At 44.5% G+C, this 19,182-nt stretch overlaps 1 protein-coding gene across 1 annotated transcript; it reads right to left on the bottom strand.

The window, feature by feature from the left end:
- Positions 1-1,964: 1,964 nt before the first annotated feature.
- Positions 1,965-3,545, bottom strand: LOC108829334 (uncharacterized). Its single transcript, XM_056991467.1, has 2 exons — positions 2,235-3,545; positions 1,965-2,147 (listed from the first exon to the last, which is right to left on the bottom strand). Exons 1-2 carry the CDS (start codon positions 3,543-3,545, stop codon positions 1,965-1,967), a joined length of 1,494 nt encoding a protein of 497 aa, XP_056847447.1.
- Positions 3,546-19,182: the final 15,637 nt, after the last annotated feature.

The raw sequence follows: 19,182 nt of genomic DNA, 5'->3' as shown, positions 1-19,182 counted from the left end.
GATTTCTTAAATCGTTGATTAAGAAATCGTTGTTTTTAGAGAATCGTTGACTTAAAACAAGATTTTTCCGCAAGTTTTTCGTATAAGTTTTTCGTATAAGTTTTTCGTATAAGATTTTCGTATAAGTTTTCCTTTCCCGAAAACGTAGAAATTCTTAAGCAAGTAATTTTTAACGGAAATTTGGATGCCAACTTTGCCTTGTCCAATTTCGACCCCAACAGTTAGCCCCCCAGTGCCGTAGAATCGTGGGTTGACGAGATTATGTCGCATGGTTTGGCGAGTTTATGCGAGTTTTTATGCCAAGTTTGTATCCAAAAGTCCGAACTTGAATAGTAAATCCTGAAGTTTATAAAAGAGGGGGTAACTCTTTCATTTTTACTCACCCATCTTTCATAAGACTTTCTTTGAAGAATCCTTCCAAGAGAAAATTTTTTTTTAGAAAGAAAATCCTTCACAAAGATGTCAAAGTTGTTTAGAGGTGGAAAGAAATCTTCTAAGAAGAAGACTCCCGTGACTCCTTCTCCCAATTGCAATCAGGAAGAGGAGTTCCTTGTTCCGAAGGTCGAGTTCGAATTTCTTCCGAATGCGGCTGAGTGTGATGCGTAATGGAAAGCGAGCAGTGATAGAATCAAAGCTCCAGGGGAAGAAAAGTTTCCGTTCTTGCGATCTCGGAAAGTGGGGGCCCACCTACCGAGCATGACCACCGAACTTTTCCTTGAGACGCTTCGAAAGTTTACCGGGGTTCCGGAGGCGGTCGAGTTCCGGATTCCTAAGTGCGGAGAAGACGCCAACCATCCTACGGAAGGCTACTTCACGTGCTATGAGACCGTTTTGACGCGTTGTCGTCTTTGGTTTCCGATCCCTGAGATTATTGTCTGCGTGTTGGACCGTTTCCAGGTTTCCTTAAACCAGCTGAACCCTACGAGATTTGAGATACTTATCGGTCTCGTAATTCTGAGTTACGAGCATGACTTATCCCTCACGCCGAGTCGCTCGTTCCTCCCATGGAGGAAAAGATCTGGGGACTCTGGGAACTTCTCCGACTGAAGCGGAGGGAGGTGAGGATGAGGTGACTTATCCGACGGAGTTCGGAACTTCGTCGTCGGACGATTTTATCCTCTACTGATCTTATCGGGGAAGTGTTTTTCCCTTATCTTTGTATTTCTGTGACCAAGTGTGGCCGTTTTATCTGTTTATGCCGCGACCGTAGTAGGTCGCATAATTTTATGTATTTCGGGACTGGCCGTTTATGGCTTTGAATCCCTGCCGTCATTTTGCGGCTTTTTATAAATATGAAGTACATTTTTCGACGATTTATGTTTTATGAGTTGATTTATACTTTCGCCGAGTGTAGAGGGCAGAATGCGAATAGTCACTTCGTATTCTAACTCTTAATTCGTCGCTTGCTCCGTATGCTACTTTTTAGCGAGGGTCTCAGGTGTAAGCGATAAGAGACATGTTTTGGGATCTCGTATCTGACACTATGTCCATGAGATGTTAAGTGCCAGCAAGGCTGGGCTTAGGGCAAGACCTAGGTCTACTCTTAGCTTTAAGGCTTTGCGACGACTGATCGGTTTCCATTTTGCCTGTTTGTGATTTTGACCTGATTCGCACCGTTTTAAAATCCGCGAAGTGTTATCGGCTTATATGATTTGTCTGGGTACGAACCGAGCTACTTCCTTTGCAAAGTGCTAGACAAAATTTCGGTTTTCTTGTATAGCGCGCTATGGTATCCTGGTCGGATGTAAGAGGATCTTGTGAAAAGATCCGACTACGAATTTGTTTAAGTGAAATGTTTCTGTGTTTGCCCGTCGGGGCCAATCGACGGGTTTGTTTTTTTGTTTTTTAAAGTCGCGAACAGACTGTTTCGATGGATGTTTTAAAGTCGCGGATGGACTATTTTGATAAAATGGTTAAAGTCGCGGATGGACTATTTTGATAAAATGTTTAAAGTCACGGACGGACTATTTTGCCCCTACGACTTTGCAGTTAGCCGTGGAGTGACCTTCGGTCTGATGGAACTCGCAGTAGACGTTTTTGTCGTAACTATGGTTACGGTTCCACGTATTCCCCGAAGTTCTGCCCTGCTCCGGATTGATCGCGTAGTTGTGCGCATCTTGGAGTTCTTCCTCCTCGTGATGGACGTACTTGTCGTTACGAGAGGTTTTCTTCTTTGATTTCGGATCCACATCTTTCGAAGATTTCCTTGCCGGATTATGTTTTTGCGACAGGACTTTCGTCTCTTCTTCGATCATTATGTAATCTGAGGCTTTGTGGAGGGCGTCCTGGATTGTGCGAGGCTTTTCGAGTGTTATCCACTTTCTGAACTTCGACTTGTACCAGAGCGCCTTCCTAAGCGCGTCAATGGCGACTTTGTCACTGATTCCGCTGACCTTCGCCATGATCAGTTTGAAACGGTTCATGAATTCTCGGAGGGGCTCGCCCTCTTCCTGAGTTAAGCTCCAGAGATCGACATCGGAAGTTTCTCTATCAATGAACATAGAGTATGTGAGGAGGAATTCCGATGCGAGTTGGCGAAAGCTTCCGATGGAGTTTCGCTTCAACCGGGAGAACCATTCGAGCGCCGCACCTTTGATATTTTCAACGAACAGGCGACAGTAACCAGCGTCTTTCTCGCTTTCTCTAAGCCTGAATCTTCCCATAGTGATATGGAACGCCTGGAGATGCGCCTTTGGGTCAGTCGTACCGTTATACATCGGTATCTTGAGCTTCCCCGAATTAGACACCTTGGTCTCGGAGATTCGTGCTGTGAAAGGCGTTTTACGGGCCACCTCGAGCAACCTATCGATTTCTGGGGCAGCACTCGTGGCGTGGTGGATCTGCAATTTCACGGCCCTTACTTCCGCGGCGGTCTTGGTGATGTAATCGCGGAGATCGCGTATATCGGGATCTTCTCCAGCGGTTTTCCGATCTTGTCGGCGTTCACGGCGATTAATCTCGGTTTGCCTTTCGGCAAGTTCCTCATGTTCGACCCAATAGAGGTTTTCCTCTTCTTCCGTCATGGGTTTGTCGAACGGAGAATTCTCCCGAGCCGAACGGCTGCGGGTTCTTCTTGGATGGACGTCAGCGTCTTTGTCGGAGTCATCGCTGGGCTCCAAGTCGATGCGCTCGACTTCATCCACCTCGGTGTCCTTTTCGGACGGTGGAGGTTTTTTCGAGTTGCCTTTCTCTACAGGGGATGTTTCGCTAGGGTTTTGTCCGGAAGGACGTTCCTGCGAAGTTCCAGGTCTATCGTGTGGGGTCGCGAACTCGAGTCTCCTGCCGCGGAGTTTCGTGGCTCCGCGAGGGAGGACTTCACGGGACCTTGCCGTTAGGGTTTGAACCTGTTTGGTCAGCGTTCCCACGAGTTTATTATGCTCTTCCGACCTCTTTTCGTAGGAGGAAAGCAGCTTCTTGAACTCGTCGAGCGACGCGACGTTAGCAGGTGCGTTGGCCGCAGAAACATCCGTTGCTAGAGTGTTCAAAACGTCCTTGGGTGCTCCGTTTAGAGGAGTTTGCAAGTTCGCTGAATCGTCATTAGTCATGTCTGGTTGAGCTTGAACTGGTCGTGAGTAAGATTGATCCGTACCCCCCTCCTTCTAGCGCCAAACTGTTGGAACCGAAATTCGCACCGTCAATATTTCGTATATTTTAGGAAAGTAGGAAAACCTTAATTTCCCAGAGGTCCCGGATTTCTGAGAAACCACACGTCAAGCAATCAGAACACGACAACAACGAGAAAGTAAAATAAGAAATCGTAAAAAAGAGCAAGAAGGATTTTTATTCCGAATCTGCGTATGAGCGTAACAACAACAAGGTAACGTGCTTCGGCTACGAGAGCTGTCGGTGAGATCCCTAGTTCTAATACCCGAAGGTGGCTAAACCTAATTGAGTCGCATCTCGAAAAAAAAAACGGAAAGTTGCCTAAAATGCTCCAAGTGCTAAGTTTGCTCTGAAAGATCTGTCTTTATGCCTCTCGCCTTGAGCTCCTTATATACTCCCTCCAAGGTCTGTTTACGCTTCCCCCTTTTGCCCTTAAGCCGTCATAGTCGAAAAATGGGAATATTCCATTTTTTCGGATCTTCATGATTATCTGCGGAAAGTTTCCATTTATCCGCGGAAACTGATGCTTATCCTCCAAGCATAAACCGTCATAAGGATTTATGGGTTTTTAAGAAATCGTCAGTGGGCCTCGAATCAAGTTTAGGACCTTTTGGGCCGTCTTTTTCGATTCGAGACGCTTTTTACGATTTCTCCAATAAAGTTAAGTTTCCGCGGTTTTATCGTAAACCGAACGGATGATCCCATTTGATCGAGAGATCAAGGAATGGTTAGTCGTGGGTTGCGGAGAATGGCTATACGGATAGTCGAGAATGCATAGTTTTACGTCGTATCGTCGTTTCGGAAAACATCGGACGTTTCAGAAAATAATCAATGTACGAATGCTCGATCGCTATAGCGACCGAGATCTTTTTTTAACGCTGATATATTATGATATTACAATTATGCGAAAGATTACATAGACAATTCGACAACCGACAATACTACCTGCCTTGTGAGAATCTACGCCTAACTGCATCACCTAAGCCGTCCTTGCCGTCCTATGAAGATTCATTCCTGACCAGATTTACTTGCACCATGTTGAAGACCCCTTGTAAACTTCTCTTCCGTTGTCTGCATAATTGTTTAATAAACCGCTCTCTCCGGGACTTGAAACCTGGATTTCCTGCAATCTGCAATAATTTTCATAGTCTGGGATTCGAACCCCAGACTTGGGTGCAAAAGCTTGGTCGCTATAGCGACCGAGCCTTGCTCGTGGCTCGGTCGCTATAGCTACCGAGCGTGGTCTCGTGATCCGTTCGCTATAGCAACCGAGCTCTTGTTCGTGACCCGATCGCCATTGCGATCGGGTTTGTGCCGTGGACTGGGTCTGTTGTCCAAGCGTCTCAAACCATTGTGAAGCTACGATGCTCTTAGGATGCTTGTTTGCGGATGTTTGAACCTTCGATAACATTGTTCCGTTGATTTAAGAAATCGTTACTTTCCTAAATCGTTGATTTCTTAAGTCGTTGATTAAGAAATCGTAGATTTCCTAAACCGTTGATTAAGAAATCATTGATTTCTTAAGCCGTTGATTAAGAAATCGTTGATTTCCTAAGTCATTGATTAAGAAATCGTTGATTTCTTAAGTCGTTGATTAAGAAATCGTTGATTTATTAAGTCGTTGATTAAGAAATCATTGTTTTAAGAAATCGTTGATTTCTTAAATCGTTGATTAAAAAATCGTTGATTTTTTAAATCGTTGATTAAGAAATCGTTGTTTTTAGAGACTCGTTGTCTTAAGACAAGATTTTTCCGCAAGTTTTTCGTATAAGATTTCCTTTCCCGAAAACGTAGAAATTCTTAAGCAAGTAATTTTTAACGGATATTTTGATGCCAACTTTGCCTTGTCCGATTTCGACCCCAACAAATCAGAACACAAAAATAACGAGAATTAAAATAAGAAATCGTAAAAAGAGCAAAGAAGGATTTTATTTCCGCATCCGCATTTGAGCGTAACAACAAGGTAACGTGCTTTGGCTACGAGAGCTATCGGCGATATCCCTAGTCTTATACCCGAAGGTGTCTAAACCTAATTGAGTCGCAGCTCGAATAACAAAAACGGAAAAAAATCCTAAATCGCTCTAAGTGCTAAGTTTGCTCTGCAAAACGTCTCCCCTTATGCCTCTTGCCTCGAACTCCTTATATACTCCCTCCTTGGTCGGTTTACGCTTCCCCCTTTTGCCCTTAAGCCGTCATAGTAAAAAAATGAGAATATTCCATTTTTTCCGATCTTCATGATTATCTGCGGAAAGTTTTCATTTATCCGCGGAAACTAATGTTTATCCTCCAAGCATAAACCGTCATAAGATTTATGGGATTTTAAGAAATCGTAAGTAGGCCTCGAATCAAGTTTAGGACCCATTGGGCCGTCTTTTGATTCGAGACGTTTGTTATGATTTCTCCGATAAAGTTAAGTTTCCGTGGTTTCATCGTAAACCGAACGGACGATCCCATTTGATCGAGAAATAAATAAATGGTTAGTCGTGGCTTGCGGAGGATTGTTATACGAATAGTCGAGAGTGCATAGTTTTTACGTCGTATCGTCGTTTCGGAAGACTTCAGACGTTTCGGAAAATGATCGATGTACGAATGCTCGGTCGCTATAGGGACCGAGCCGTGTCCGAGGCTCGGTCGCTATAGCGACCGAGCTGTAATCAAAACACGGCCGCTATAGCGATCGAGCGTGGTTTCGTGACCTAGCTCTTGTTTGTGACCCGGTCGCCATCGCGACCGGGTTTGTGCTGTGGACTGAAATCCATCGTCCAAGCGTCCGAAACAATTGTGATGCTACGATGCTTTTAGGATATTTGGACCTTCGATGATATTGTATCGCTGATTTCTTAAGTCGTTGATTAAGAAATCGTTGATTCCTAAGTCGTTGATTAAGAAATCGTTAATTTCTTAAGTCGTTGATTAAGAAATCGTTGTTTTAAGAAATCGTTGATTTCTTAAATTGTTGATTAAGAAATCGTTGTTTTAAGAAATCGTTGTTTTAAGAAATCTTTGTCTTAAAACAAGATTTTCCCGCGAGTTTTTCGTATAAGTTTTTCGTATACGTTTTCCTTTCTTAAAGTAAATATTTTTTTTACGGATATTTGGATGCCAACTTTGCCTTGTCCGATTTTGACCCCAACAGTGGACACGACCAAGAAGTTGCATGAACAGGTTCGGGCCAACATTGAAGCCAAGACCGAGGGCTACAAATGACTTTCAGACAAGAAAAAAAAAGAAGTGATCTTCCAGGAAGGTGATCTTGTTTGGGTCCATTTGAGGAAGGAACGATTCCCCAAACAAAGGAAGTTCAAACTCATGCCCCGGGTCGATGTTCCATTCCAGATTCTCAGGAAACTCCATGACAATGCTTACCAGCTTGATCTTCAAGGTAAGTATGATATCTCTTCAAGTTTTAATGTTTCTGATTTATCTCCTTTTTGTGCAGGTGATCTGGATTTGTGGTCAATTCCTTTTAAAGAGGGAGGGAATGATAGAACCCAGGACCTGGACCAGGACGTGGAGTAGACTCAGCATGGTGACCAGGACGATCAGATCAGTCCAACTGAGGTTCAGCCATTCAGCCGTACCCGATCATCGGACAGAGCCGTGTACCGGATCGACCCGCATGCACCCGGATGTGACCTAAGGATGGATCCACGACCTGATGACCGAATCAGCCAAATGATATACCATGGATTTCACCCGTTTTCTACCATGGTATACTAGTATTTTATTATATATCTAATGTGTTTTCTACCCTGTTAGGTATGTTTTCAGGTTCAGAAGCGTTTCATGATAAAGTGATGTTTTTGGAGCATTTTGGAGTACAAGAGATAATACACCCGAGTTGACCATTCAAGGACAAGTCGGAAGTCAACATTGCGATAAGAATCGATCGATACTCATCCTGCGTTGTCGATCGATGTAGCTGAGAAGATCCGCGTACTAGAAGATTATAATCGATCGATACACATCTAGTGTTGTCGATCGATATCGAGGACGAAATGGTTTAGCCGACTACTTCACCAAGACTTCACCAAATTACGAGATTGCCCCTGACGAGTTTTTAACCTAATGGAAATGCTTAAATATTCCTGCTAAGTGTTTTTGACGGCAAGCTTTGAAGAGTCTAAGAAACACGTCTTGAGAGACAAAGCAGAGAGTGTGAGAGAGAGACTAGAGTTTTACATGTTTTGAGAGATTGGAGAGATTTGTGAACTCCATTTGTTATTCTACTCTTTATCTATCTATGCAATTCTTTCATATATCTATTGTTATGAATTGCTTAGCTATGTCTGAGTAGTCTACTTGTTAGATCTAGGGTTTAAATAGGTTTGTGGGATTAGCCCCAAACTATAATTGCTAAGTTGTGATATTCATCAAATAGATTGCACCCTAAGCTTGTTCTAAAGTAGCTAACTAGAATATAGATCACTAGGATCTTTGATATCTTGAATTATCTGTTTGAACTAGTATCTTCTTGGAGAAGAGGTAACCGCCCTCCTTTAGATCTAGTGTTCATTATCGGCTCGCGCCTAGAATATCTAGAACCCGTCGATCGATATCCCGACAGGTGAATCGATCGCCGAGCGAAAAGTGTATCGCTCGATATCTCTAAAGGATATCGATCGACTCTTTTTCTGTGTCAACATACGACAGTTGAGGCCAGAGATCTAGATTATTTAACCAGTGAGACATCACTCAGAGTTAAGCGGCTGAGTTCTATAGTATCATGCAAGCAACTTGTCAAGCATTTATAGATATGATAATCTCCATTCCTGAATAAAAGCCCTAAGTCTAGCACTTTTCATTTCATTTGAACACCCCATCATATTGTTAGTTAGAGCAACTACCTTGCTCATTTTAGGAATTGTTATTTACATTTTCATCATTAAAACCAATTTCACCTAGGATTGATTAATTGATTAGATTTAATTGGTTCCCTAGCTCCTCGTGATTCGATCCCTAAGTACTACAGCTGTACCTCTTATTTGAGAGGTAAGCTCTACTGGGTAATTTGAGCACTATCCAATTTGGCGCTGTTTCCGGGGAGCTTTGATCGTCATTAGATTTAATTTTATTATTCTTAGTTTTTTCTTTTATTTACCCCCTTTCTGATTAAAATTTTTCTTGTCTTTTCAGGTACATGCCCAGCAGTACCAGAAGCAATAAGGGAAATCAACTACTATTCTCAGAAGATCCTGCACACTTGGAACGTTCAATCCGAAAAGACCTAGGCTCCGCATCGATCGAAAAACCGCAGTACCGTCGACTGATATTCACGTTCAACCGTCGACCGACACTCAAACAGCACCGTCGACCGATACCGTTCGCCGATCCACATCGTTCAATACTACTCACCGTACATCGATCGATACTAACCCGCGAGGCATGGTTGCAATTGTTATTCTCACGCAGGACCAGAATGAAAACCTGTATGACCAAGATGGTCATCTGCGTAATGCAACAGGTCAGAAGCTAGATGCACATGGAAACATAATCACTGAGCCTGAAGCTAAGGCTACAGGAGAAGCTCAAACACGATCGTTGGCAGACTAGAATCGTCCTGATGAATACTACACCAACAAATCAGCTATTCGACTTCCAGAGATTCAGAAGCCGAACTTCGAGCTCAAGCCTCAGTACTACTCTCTCGTGTCTCAGATACCTTACTCTGGGTTATCACACGAGCATCCTATGGACCATCTGGAAAGGTTCGAGGACCTTATAGCTGCTATTTGTATGGATGGAGAAGCTTCACACTGGGTCAAGCAGCTACCTACAGGATCCTTGACATCCTGGCCCGACATCAAAAACGCCTTCCTGCGTAATTTCTTTGATGAGGCACGTGCTGAAGACTTAAGGAGCAAAATTGTCACTTTCGCGCAAAGCCTGGTGAGACTTTTAAAGACGCGTGGATCAGATTTAACTTTTTTCCAGCGAGACTGTCCACACCATGGATTCAATGAAGTGCAGCTGCTAAGCACTTTCTACAGAGGTATCGCCTTGAGGTATCAGATGGCTCTTGATACTACTAGCGAGGGGAACTTCAACACCAGGAATCCAATAGAGGCTGTGAGACTTATTGAGAACCTAGCCATCATCAACAGCACCAAGAACACTGACTCTGACAAGAAGAAATCGGTTGCAGCCATCTGGGGCAACCAGTCTGTTCAGCTGAAGAAGAAGAGGCTAGAGAAGATGATACAGAGGAAGATGTGAACTACATTGGATGTACTGGATTTTAGAGATATGGAAACCAGAGTGGAAACAGAAACTTTTTTGGCAGTGGTCAGAAGAGTAACTACAACCAGAGTTCACAATATCAGAAACCCTTCACCAACACCAGGAACTACGGCAACTCAGCTTACCAAACCCACCACCACCCACCCAGGAGAGTAAGTTTGATGCCATGATTGATAGCGTTCTAGAAGGACAGCAGAAGCTTACAGTAGACTTCAATGGAAAGATTGATTATGTCTTCAACAATCTGTACAAAAGGATAGACACCATCTGTACTCAAGTTAGGAAGCTTGAGACACAGATTGTCCAAACTGAAGACTCTTTCAGGAGAATAGGAACTTCTAAGGAAGTAGGGGAAGGAAGCAGGAAACACCACGTGAGTGCCATTATAGATGATGGTTTCTGGCAAGTGGTGAAGCATGAGAAGCTACAAGAAGGAGACTTTGAAGTGGAAAGTTCACTAAGTTTCGGAGGATCACAATGGTGTCGATCGACACCAGCTAGTCCACATTGATAGACACTAACGATGTCATTTCCGGATACGACTGATACACTAAAGATGAATCCTTGCTACTGCCAAGTTAACAGTTGCAATTGTAGTACTTGAGATTCAAATCCAGAGGACCAGTCTACACTCTAGTTCTATAAGTTTCAGAATCAAGCTAAGAAGAAGATATGATTTGGTTGAAATAGGCGATAGTAAACAAGCAAAATAAACACGAGATTAATTCAATTAAACAAGAGCTAGCCTAGGGTATTTCATTGGGTGTTGAATTGGAGCCAAACAATTATTCAAGCGCGATGAAGTGCTTTCTAGAACTCGGATCACTCAGCTGGAACACTCCACTGTCATGGTAGTGATCGCTTTGCAGATCGATCTCACCACCTAACTGTCGTTGGGATGAGAATCGATTGCAAGCTTTAGAGAACAGGTCCGATCAGTTCACTTACCACCCTAATATCTACTTTCGCTGATTAGGGATACTAAGCTCATTCAATACATGTCAAGTTATCACCCTAAGCGGTTAACTAGGTGATGAACTAGTGATCTAACATCAAGTGATCAGTTTAATGAAAGCAATAAGATCAGTATGAATGAAGAACAGTTATGGATCGCTTATCTATGTTTAGCTCATGTCTCAACACCCTAAAAACCCTAGGCGAGCAAGGTCACTACTCGATCATGATGCACATAAACAAAGACATAAATCCTGAATAAAATTGCATAAGAACAGAGTATGAAACAATAGGGTTCAGATGATCTTCTCTATGAGAGGATGGATTCTTCTCCCTTACAAGTTGCAGATCGCAATACTCAGTGTTCTCTTGTAAAAACTAGCGTAAAAAAAATAGAAAATAGATAGATGGCGTTTTATATGGAGGCGCCAATCAGAAGAGAAAAAGATTAGGGCAACAAGGCTTTAATTCCTGAAATAGGAGTTTCCATATTCGTCTGGAACAATCTCCGGATCACTCCGTCTGCTTGTTCCGCTTGAGAGAGAACAGTCTCGGGACTGTTCTTTTGAGTGTTCTCCGCAGGAATGCTCCAAAAGGACATCTTTTCATCAGGCACCTTCTCTTCTTTCTTCTGCTAACTCCAGACCTGTAAAAGGTCAAAAGGGACTAGACTGACACGAATTAGTGACTTGAAACAAATGAAAACATATATACAATGATGTGAAAAACACCATATATCAATTCCCCCAGACTTAGATCCTTGTTTGTCCTCGAACAAGGCAAGTATCAAGAACAGGGAGAAAGGTTTGAAAGCGTGGGAACTCGCTTATTCTCAGCAACCATACTCTTACCACAAATCTCTGAACCATACAAGCTGTAGATTAGGACCACACACACTTACTGAGAACCCCCTGATCACTGTTCGAAGATCGTCTCCTTACTCTATATCTCAAACCTGAAAAGGCAACACTTTCGAGACAAAACTCCTTATGTTCAATTAAGATCAGCGTGAGCTTCTTGTCACAGGCTCTACTCAGAGAGAACGGGCTAGGTATAGAACAGGCTAACTTTTATGGTGGAGTTCAAGAGTGTTTAGGGTTTACCAAGAGCGGATGCGGGATATCGCACAAAATGGTCGTGAGAGGACGGCTCCATTGAGGTCCACAGTCCTTACTCATCTCTGCTAATCGGACTGCCCTCCGATAGATCGATCATAAGGCTGCTCTGCGCGATTCAACTTTCCCTTCAGAACACTTCACTGTAACCACCATTACTTTCTCAACTTCCCCAGTGGCATGCATCATAAATTCTTCTCCTTCTCGTCACCAGTAAATCGAAGCAAAAACATAAATAAATAATATATATATATATATATATATATATATATATATATATATATATATATTTTTTTTTTTTTTTTTTTTTTTGAATTACAAATGCTGGGGTGACGAGCAAGGAGGTAACAAGTGATGTATATGATGCCACTGGTGTTTGTTCCTGGACTGTTCTATCCACTTACTTCTCGTTGTTCTCCATGGTATCGGAACAGGCACCTCGGTTGTTCCCTTTCGTTTGGAACATGCACTCCGGTTGTTCTGCCTGCTTCCACTGTGTGAGCATTGATGAGTAAGAACTGCGTCGATCCTTTCCTCTCCGACCTTTTTGCACATATCTGCACATAAAGTACTAGAAAAGCAAATGTATGAGGGTGGAATTAAAGGTCAGGGTTCAAGGTGGGAACTAGCTAAAGATGAGCTAGCCACTCAGGAACAGCAAGAGGGATAAAAATCGGATAAGAAGTCCTGAGTGTAGTTCTCATTCTACCCTGATCTAGTGCCCATGACAAGAAGAATTAGAGTCCAGATTAGGTTCAGATAAAGTGGAGTTAAGTCTGCCCAATGTAACCTGATCGGTATAGAACTTCTGGAGTGTCAAATGAGATAAGTCAGGGTGTTCCAGGTCCATGTGTGGGTCTTTCATCACTGCTAAGGTCACTGAATAAGAAGGTTAAAGCACAAGGTGGTTAAAGAGCATCAAAATAAGGTCCTGATTCCCACAATAGTTTTGACTGACTCGATCCTAAAAAAAAAAAAAAACGACTCGATAAAAACATAAAAATGACACAAGGACTGACTCAAAAAGCACACGAGCGATATAGTACAATCGCTCCCCCAGACTTAGTTCACACCGTCCCTGGTTGTGAAAATAAATCAGAGGAAGCTGAAACAAACCAAACGGAAGCAAATATCATTGAGAAATAAACAGCCAATCAAACCGCTTCCCCTTCCCTTTTTTTTATTTTTTTATTATGTTTTTTTTTTTTTTTTTTTTTTTTTTTTTTCGAGAACTTACCTGGGAACAATCGGCGGAACAACCGCTGGAGTGCTCTCCTGGAGTGATCTCGAATTTCTTGATTTTTTCAACCTGCAAGTTAGTTCCTAGAAAGATAAAGACAAAGAGAAAACAATATTTATACTCACCAGTGGGTTGCCTCCCACCAAGCGCTTGTTTTCTGTCACTAGCTTGACTTCAATGAGCCGATTAGGCTTGAGGGGGATCGCTCAAGGGTATCTCTACACCTTCAGCGATTGTTGTGTCAGCAAGATATGGCTTGAGACGCTGACCATTGACAACAAATTCTCCTCCTCTTGTGTCCAGCAACACAACAGCTCCATAAGGGCGAACCTCCTTAATGGTGAAAGGTCCAGACCATCTAGATTTGAGCTTTCCAGGGAACAGCTTAACCCGTGAATTGAAGAGTAAAACCTGATCGTTCGGAGCAAAGCTTCTGCTGATGATCCGCCTGTCGTGGAACGCCTTGGTCTTTTCCTTGTAGATCTTAGAACTCTCATAGGCCAGATGCCTGATCTCCTCCAACTCGTGGATCTGAATGGTTCGCCTCTCCTTGGCAGGTTTGATATCGAAGTTGAGTAGTTTGACAGCCCAAGCCGCCTTGTACTCTAGCTCAACAGGTAGGTGGCACGCCTTGCCATAGACCAGATGATAGGGGGTGGTCCCTAAAGGGGTCTTGTAGGCTGTTCTGTACGCCCAGAGAGCATCGTCAAGCTTAAGGGACCAATCCTTGCGGGTGGTGTTGACAGTTTTCTGCAGGATGTTCTTGATCTCTCTGTTTGAAACTTCCACTTGACCACTTGTTTGAGGATGGTAGGCGGTTGCAACCTTGTGTTTCACACCATTCTTGCTCAGCAATCCTTGGAACAACTTGTTGATAAAGTGTGTTCCACCATCGCTTATTACCACTCTAGGCACTCCAAATCTTGGGAAGATGATGGAGGTGAACATCTTGGTTACAACTCGCGCATCATTGGTTGGACTAGCAATCGCCTCTACCCACTTGGAGACATAGTCCACAGCAACTAGGATGTACTCATTCTTGTGTGAGACTGGGAAAGGTCCCATGAAATCGATCCCCCAGCAATCGAACACTTCAACTTCCAAGATGTAGTTCTGAGGCATCTCGTTTTTCTTACTTATACTCCCATCCTTTGGCATGAATTGCATCGAGATATGAAGGCGTGAGCATCTCTGAACATAGTGGGCCACCAGAAACCGGCTTGGAGGATCTTGGAAACAGTCTTGAAGGTGGCAAAGTGACCAGCATAAGAGGAACCATGGCAGTGGTGAAGGATCCCTGGAATATCAGCCTCCGGAACACATCTCCTGAAGATCCCATCCTTGCCTTGCCGATAGAGATACGGCTCATCCCAGAAGTAGTGCCTTGCCTCCCTCAGAGAAATTTCCTCTTCTCATTCCCTGTGAACCTCAAAGGCTCTTTCTCAGCTGCCAAGAAGTTGGCAATCTCAGCAAACCATGGAAGGTTCGGGTACTCCTTCTGGATCACTGCAACAAATGATCCTTCTACGCGGGAACAGTCCTTAATGGCAGGTGACGACTGCTCCATGTTGCGCAGACCAATCGCATTGACGTACTCCATCGGTTGTTCCACATCAAGAACTGTCTCATCTGACACTTTCATCCTGGAGAGATGATCTGCCACTCCATTATCAACCCCCTTCTTGTCTCTTATCTCTAGATCAACTCTTGGAGCAAGAGAATCCATCTTAAAGCCGCGGTTTTAGCATCCTTCTTCGTGAGCAGGTACTTGAGAGCCGCGTGGTCTGTGTGCACAATCACCCTTGATCCAACCAGATAGGATCTGAACTTCTCAAAAGCGAACACGATGGCAAGGAGCTCCTTCTCTGTGGTTGCGTATCGGCATTGAGCTTCATCTAAAGTTCTGCTTGCATAGTAGATCACGTGAAGCTTCTTGTCTTTACGCTGTCCAAGGACTGCTCCCACTGCAAAGTCACTTGCATCTGTCATAATCTCAAAGGGGAGATCCCAGTCTGGAGGTTGGACAACTGGTGCACTGACTAGAGCTCCCTTGATCGTGTGGAATGCGGCTAAGCAGTCACTGTAAAAGGCAAACTGAGCTTCCTTGCAGAGCAGCCGAGTGAGTGGTCTCGCGATCTTAGAAAAGTCTTGGATGAACCTCCTTAGAAACCAGCGTGTCCCAGGAAACTCCGGATTCCCTTCACTGAAGTTGGTGGTTGCAGACTCATCATGACCTCGATCTTTGCCTTGTCCACCTCAATGCCTTTCTCGGATATCTTGTGTCCCAGAACAATCCCGTCTCTCACCTGAAGTGGCATTTCTCCCAGTTCAGCACTAAATGCTTCTCCTCGCATCGCTTCAGTACCCTGCACAAATTTGACAAACAGACATGAAAGGAGCTTCCATAGACGCTGAAATCGTCCATGAAAACCTCCATTATGTCTTCGATCAGATCAGTAAAAATCGACATCATGCATCGCTGGAAGGTCGCTGGAGCATTGCACAAGCCGAAGGGCATCCTCCTGTATGCATATGTTCCATAAGGGCATGTGAACGTCGTCTTCTCCTGATCATCTGGGTGGATGGGAATCTGAAAGAAACCTGAATAACCATCTAAAAAGCAATAGTAAGGGTGGTTAGCCAATCTCTCAAGCATTTGATCAATAAAAGAAGTGGGAAGTGATCCTTACGAGTCGCAGCATTCAATTTACGAAAATCAATGCACATGCGATGACCAGTAACTGTTCTAGTGGGGATCAATTCATTCTTTTTCATTGGTTTTACAGTGATCCCACCTTTCTTAGGTACTACATGCACAGGACTAACCCACTTACTATCAGAGATCGCATAGATCACACCTGCTTCTAGAAGTTTCATTATCTCTTTCTTTACAACATCTTTAGATTTGGGTTTAACCTCCTCTGATGTTCTACAGAAGTCATCGATTCATCTTCCAGGTGTATTCTATGCATGCACAATCAGGTGAAATGCCTGGTATGTCAGCTAGAGAACCCAAAGCCTTACGATATTTTCCTCAGCTCACACAAAAGCAGAGCAGTCTCTGCATTGTTCAGGTCAGCATTCACAATAACAGGATATGTGGAGTTGGGTCCAAGAAATGCATACCTGAGTCCCTTGGGAAGGGGTTTGAGCTCTACCTTTGGAGCTTTCAGCTCGCTCCATGAGTCATCGGGCTGAGCTGCCGGAACAGTCGGGTTCTGAGGCGTGGTTGTTCCAGTCGATGTGCTGGAGTCACTGTTCTCCCCAGACTTAGATTCGCCACCGTCCTCTCCATACTCCTGGCTGAATCCAGGAACTTGGCATAGGCATCAGCATCACACTCTCTAAGCTTTGCTCGGCTTCAGCTCTGACTAAGGCGAGTTCAAGTGGATCCTCGGTGAGATCTCCTCGATCATTCCTTCATGCGGCTCTAGGGGATCACCATCTTCTTGGACAGTGAAGGTTTGTCCATCCAGCATCGGCTTCTTGAGCATCTGATCCATCTCAAACTTCATCCACATATCTCCAAGGTGGAGATCGATCTTTCCTTGTCGGACATCAATGATAGCTCCACAGTGCAGAGGAATGGTCTGCCTAGGATCAGGGGATCATTGGAGTCTTCCTCGACTTCCAGAACAACGAAATCGGCAGGAACAATGTATTCCCAACCAGAACTTGAAGATCTTCGAGGATTCCAACTGGAGACTTCACAGATCGATCAGCAAACACTAGTGACATCCTGGTAGGCTTGAAATCCGTGTATCCAAGGCGCTTAGCCACAGTATATGGCATGAGATTTATGCTCGACCCTAGATCGACGAGTGAGCATGAGAAGAGTGTTCTGCCAATCTGAACGAGAGAACGAATTTTCCCGGATCACCCAATTCTTGATCCTTCTGTTCTGGAGCACCGCGCTGCACTCCTTAGAGACAATCATGAACTCGCTGTCATCAGATATCTTCCCAGAGATCAATCCCTTGACGAAGCTACGCATGGATGGTATCATTTGGATCGCACTCATCAGAGGGAGCTTGACAGTTAGGTCTTCCAGCATCTTCCTGCACTTCATCTCTTCCTTATCCTTGCGTGTAGCCTTAGCTGGAACAGGGTAGGCACTTTCGGTACACTGAACGAGCAGGAGAAGGTGCTGCAGTCGGTGGAAAACCCCAGCGGGTCGCTCTGCTTCAGGCGAACAGTCTCAGTAGGTTGTTCTGCGTCTTCCTCATCTGTGGGTACAGCTTTAGAAGGCTGATCCGACTCCTTCTGCTTCCCTTTCTCAGCCGATGTGAATCTCCTGGGGTCTAGATCAGGCAGTTGCTTTCCACTCCTCAACCCTACTGCATTGCACTCCTGGGGTTCTTGTCTGTTTTTCCCAGGGAGAGTTCCTTGCTGTCTCTTTCACGTTCTCAGCAGTTGAGCAATCTGAATATCCATCTGTTCTCATATGGCTTGAGACATTGTCATACTTCACACTCAGGTCATTGAACATATGATTCATCCTGGCGTTGATGTCGTTTGTGACCTGGTTCAGTGCTTTCCCTTGGATCTGCTGTCCTTGGAGCAGCTGGCCTCATCTATTGGCGAGGCTCTTCATGTCATCATGCGGAGCAGTCTGAGTCGGTTGTGCAGCTTGCTGATTAACCGGCTGTTTCTGGCTGTGGAACTGAGCATCTGAGCTGGGTTAAGGACAAAGGTTCTTCCCTGATTGCCATAAGGCCTTTGGTATCCACTGTTCTGACCCTGGTTCCCTTGAGCCTTTATCGTCTGGTTTAGGGGCATTGAACAGGTGGGGATTGTTCCTCACGTTAGGGTTCGGGTGATAGTTCTTGAACTGCCATCCTTGCCCATTCACGTAGCTCACTTCATGCTGATCCTCAGCCGACTGATCTGCCTCTGATTGTGCCATCCGCGGTAGCTTTATCCTGTGGAGATTCTTCCTGATGAAGACCTGGTTCTGGTTACTCTTAATCAGCTGATCGACCTTGGCAGAGAGCTCATCAATCTTGCTGTTGTCGATGCTCTTCACCTTCTGAGTGCGATCAGTCTCGCGGTTATTTGTCAGCTGAGCTTGAGGCCATGTTCTCAATCAACTCGAATGCACCTTGAGTAGACTGAGTCATGAAGTCTCCCTTACTGGCTGAGTTCAAAGCGTTCCTGTACTCCCAGCCTACTCCATCGTAGAACACTCCCAGCAGATAATCTTCCTCAAAACCGTGATGTGGGCATTCTCTGCGGTAGACATTGAATCGCTCCCAGCATCACAGAACGGCTCGTCCACCTTGTTTGAAGGTCACGATCTTCTGCTCTCAGAGCTGCTGTCTCGATTTCGTGTAGAAGTGGCTTAAGAAAGCCTCTCGGACTTGTTCCCAAGTGGTGAGTGATCCGGTGGGTGTGAATCAAGCCAGCGAGCAGCTTCCCATCAAGAGAGAAAGGGAACAGAGTACACTTGATGTAATCGGGTGGTACTCCATTCGCTTTAGTGAAACCACACATCTTCTCAAAGTGCTCGATGTGGTCCATCGGTATCTCAGCAGGAAGCCCATTGAAGATCTTCCTTTGCACTGACTTATCAAGGCTGGCTTGATCTCGAAGTCTTGCTTGTGCACGGTGGAGGGGTATGGCAGATCGCGTAGCGGGCAGATTACGCAGTAAATTTCTCTGGCCGATCTGGACCACTCCCTCCTGTTGGTTCGCAGCATTCAGAGCAGCTTGCTCGGCAGCAGCTTGCTGCGCTTGGATCGTCTGCTGCATCTGCTGCATCTGTTGTTGCATGAGTGCAAACGCAGCAGTTGAGATCATCTGGATGATCACCCATGGTCGGTGTTCGTTGATCTCGGCTGTTGACGGTTCTGTCGTTCCAATCTCGCTAGTTCCTCGTTAGAAGCTGATGCAATGGCCCTTGTGCGTTGCTCCGAGTATGTCTACTGGTCATGCAACCTGATCATCAGCTGTGAAACAAAAAAATAGCACGAGTTAGATATCTTAGACTAGATATGAAACCGAAATTAGAGGTAAAAAATCTGGTCCCCG

This window comes from Raphanus sativus, chromosome 7 (genome assembly GCF_000801105.2).
Source record: "Raphanus sativus cultivar WK10039 chromosome 7, ASM80110v3, whole genome shotgun sequence".
NCBI lineage: Eukaryota > Viridiplantae > Streptophyta > Magnoliopsida > Brassicales > Brassicaceae > Raphanus > Raphanus sativus.
The sequence above is the reverse complement of the archived record's forward strand: the minus strand, read 5'-3'. Positions and strand labels throughout refer to the sequence as shown.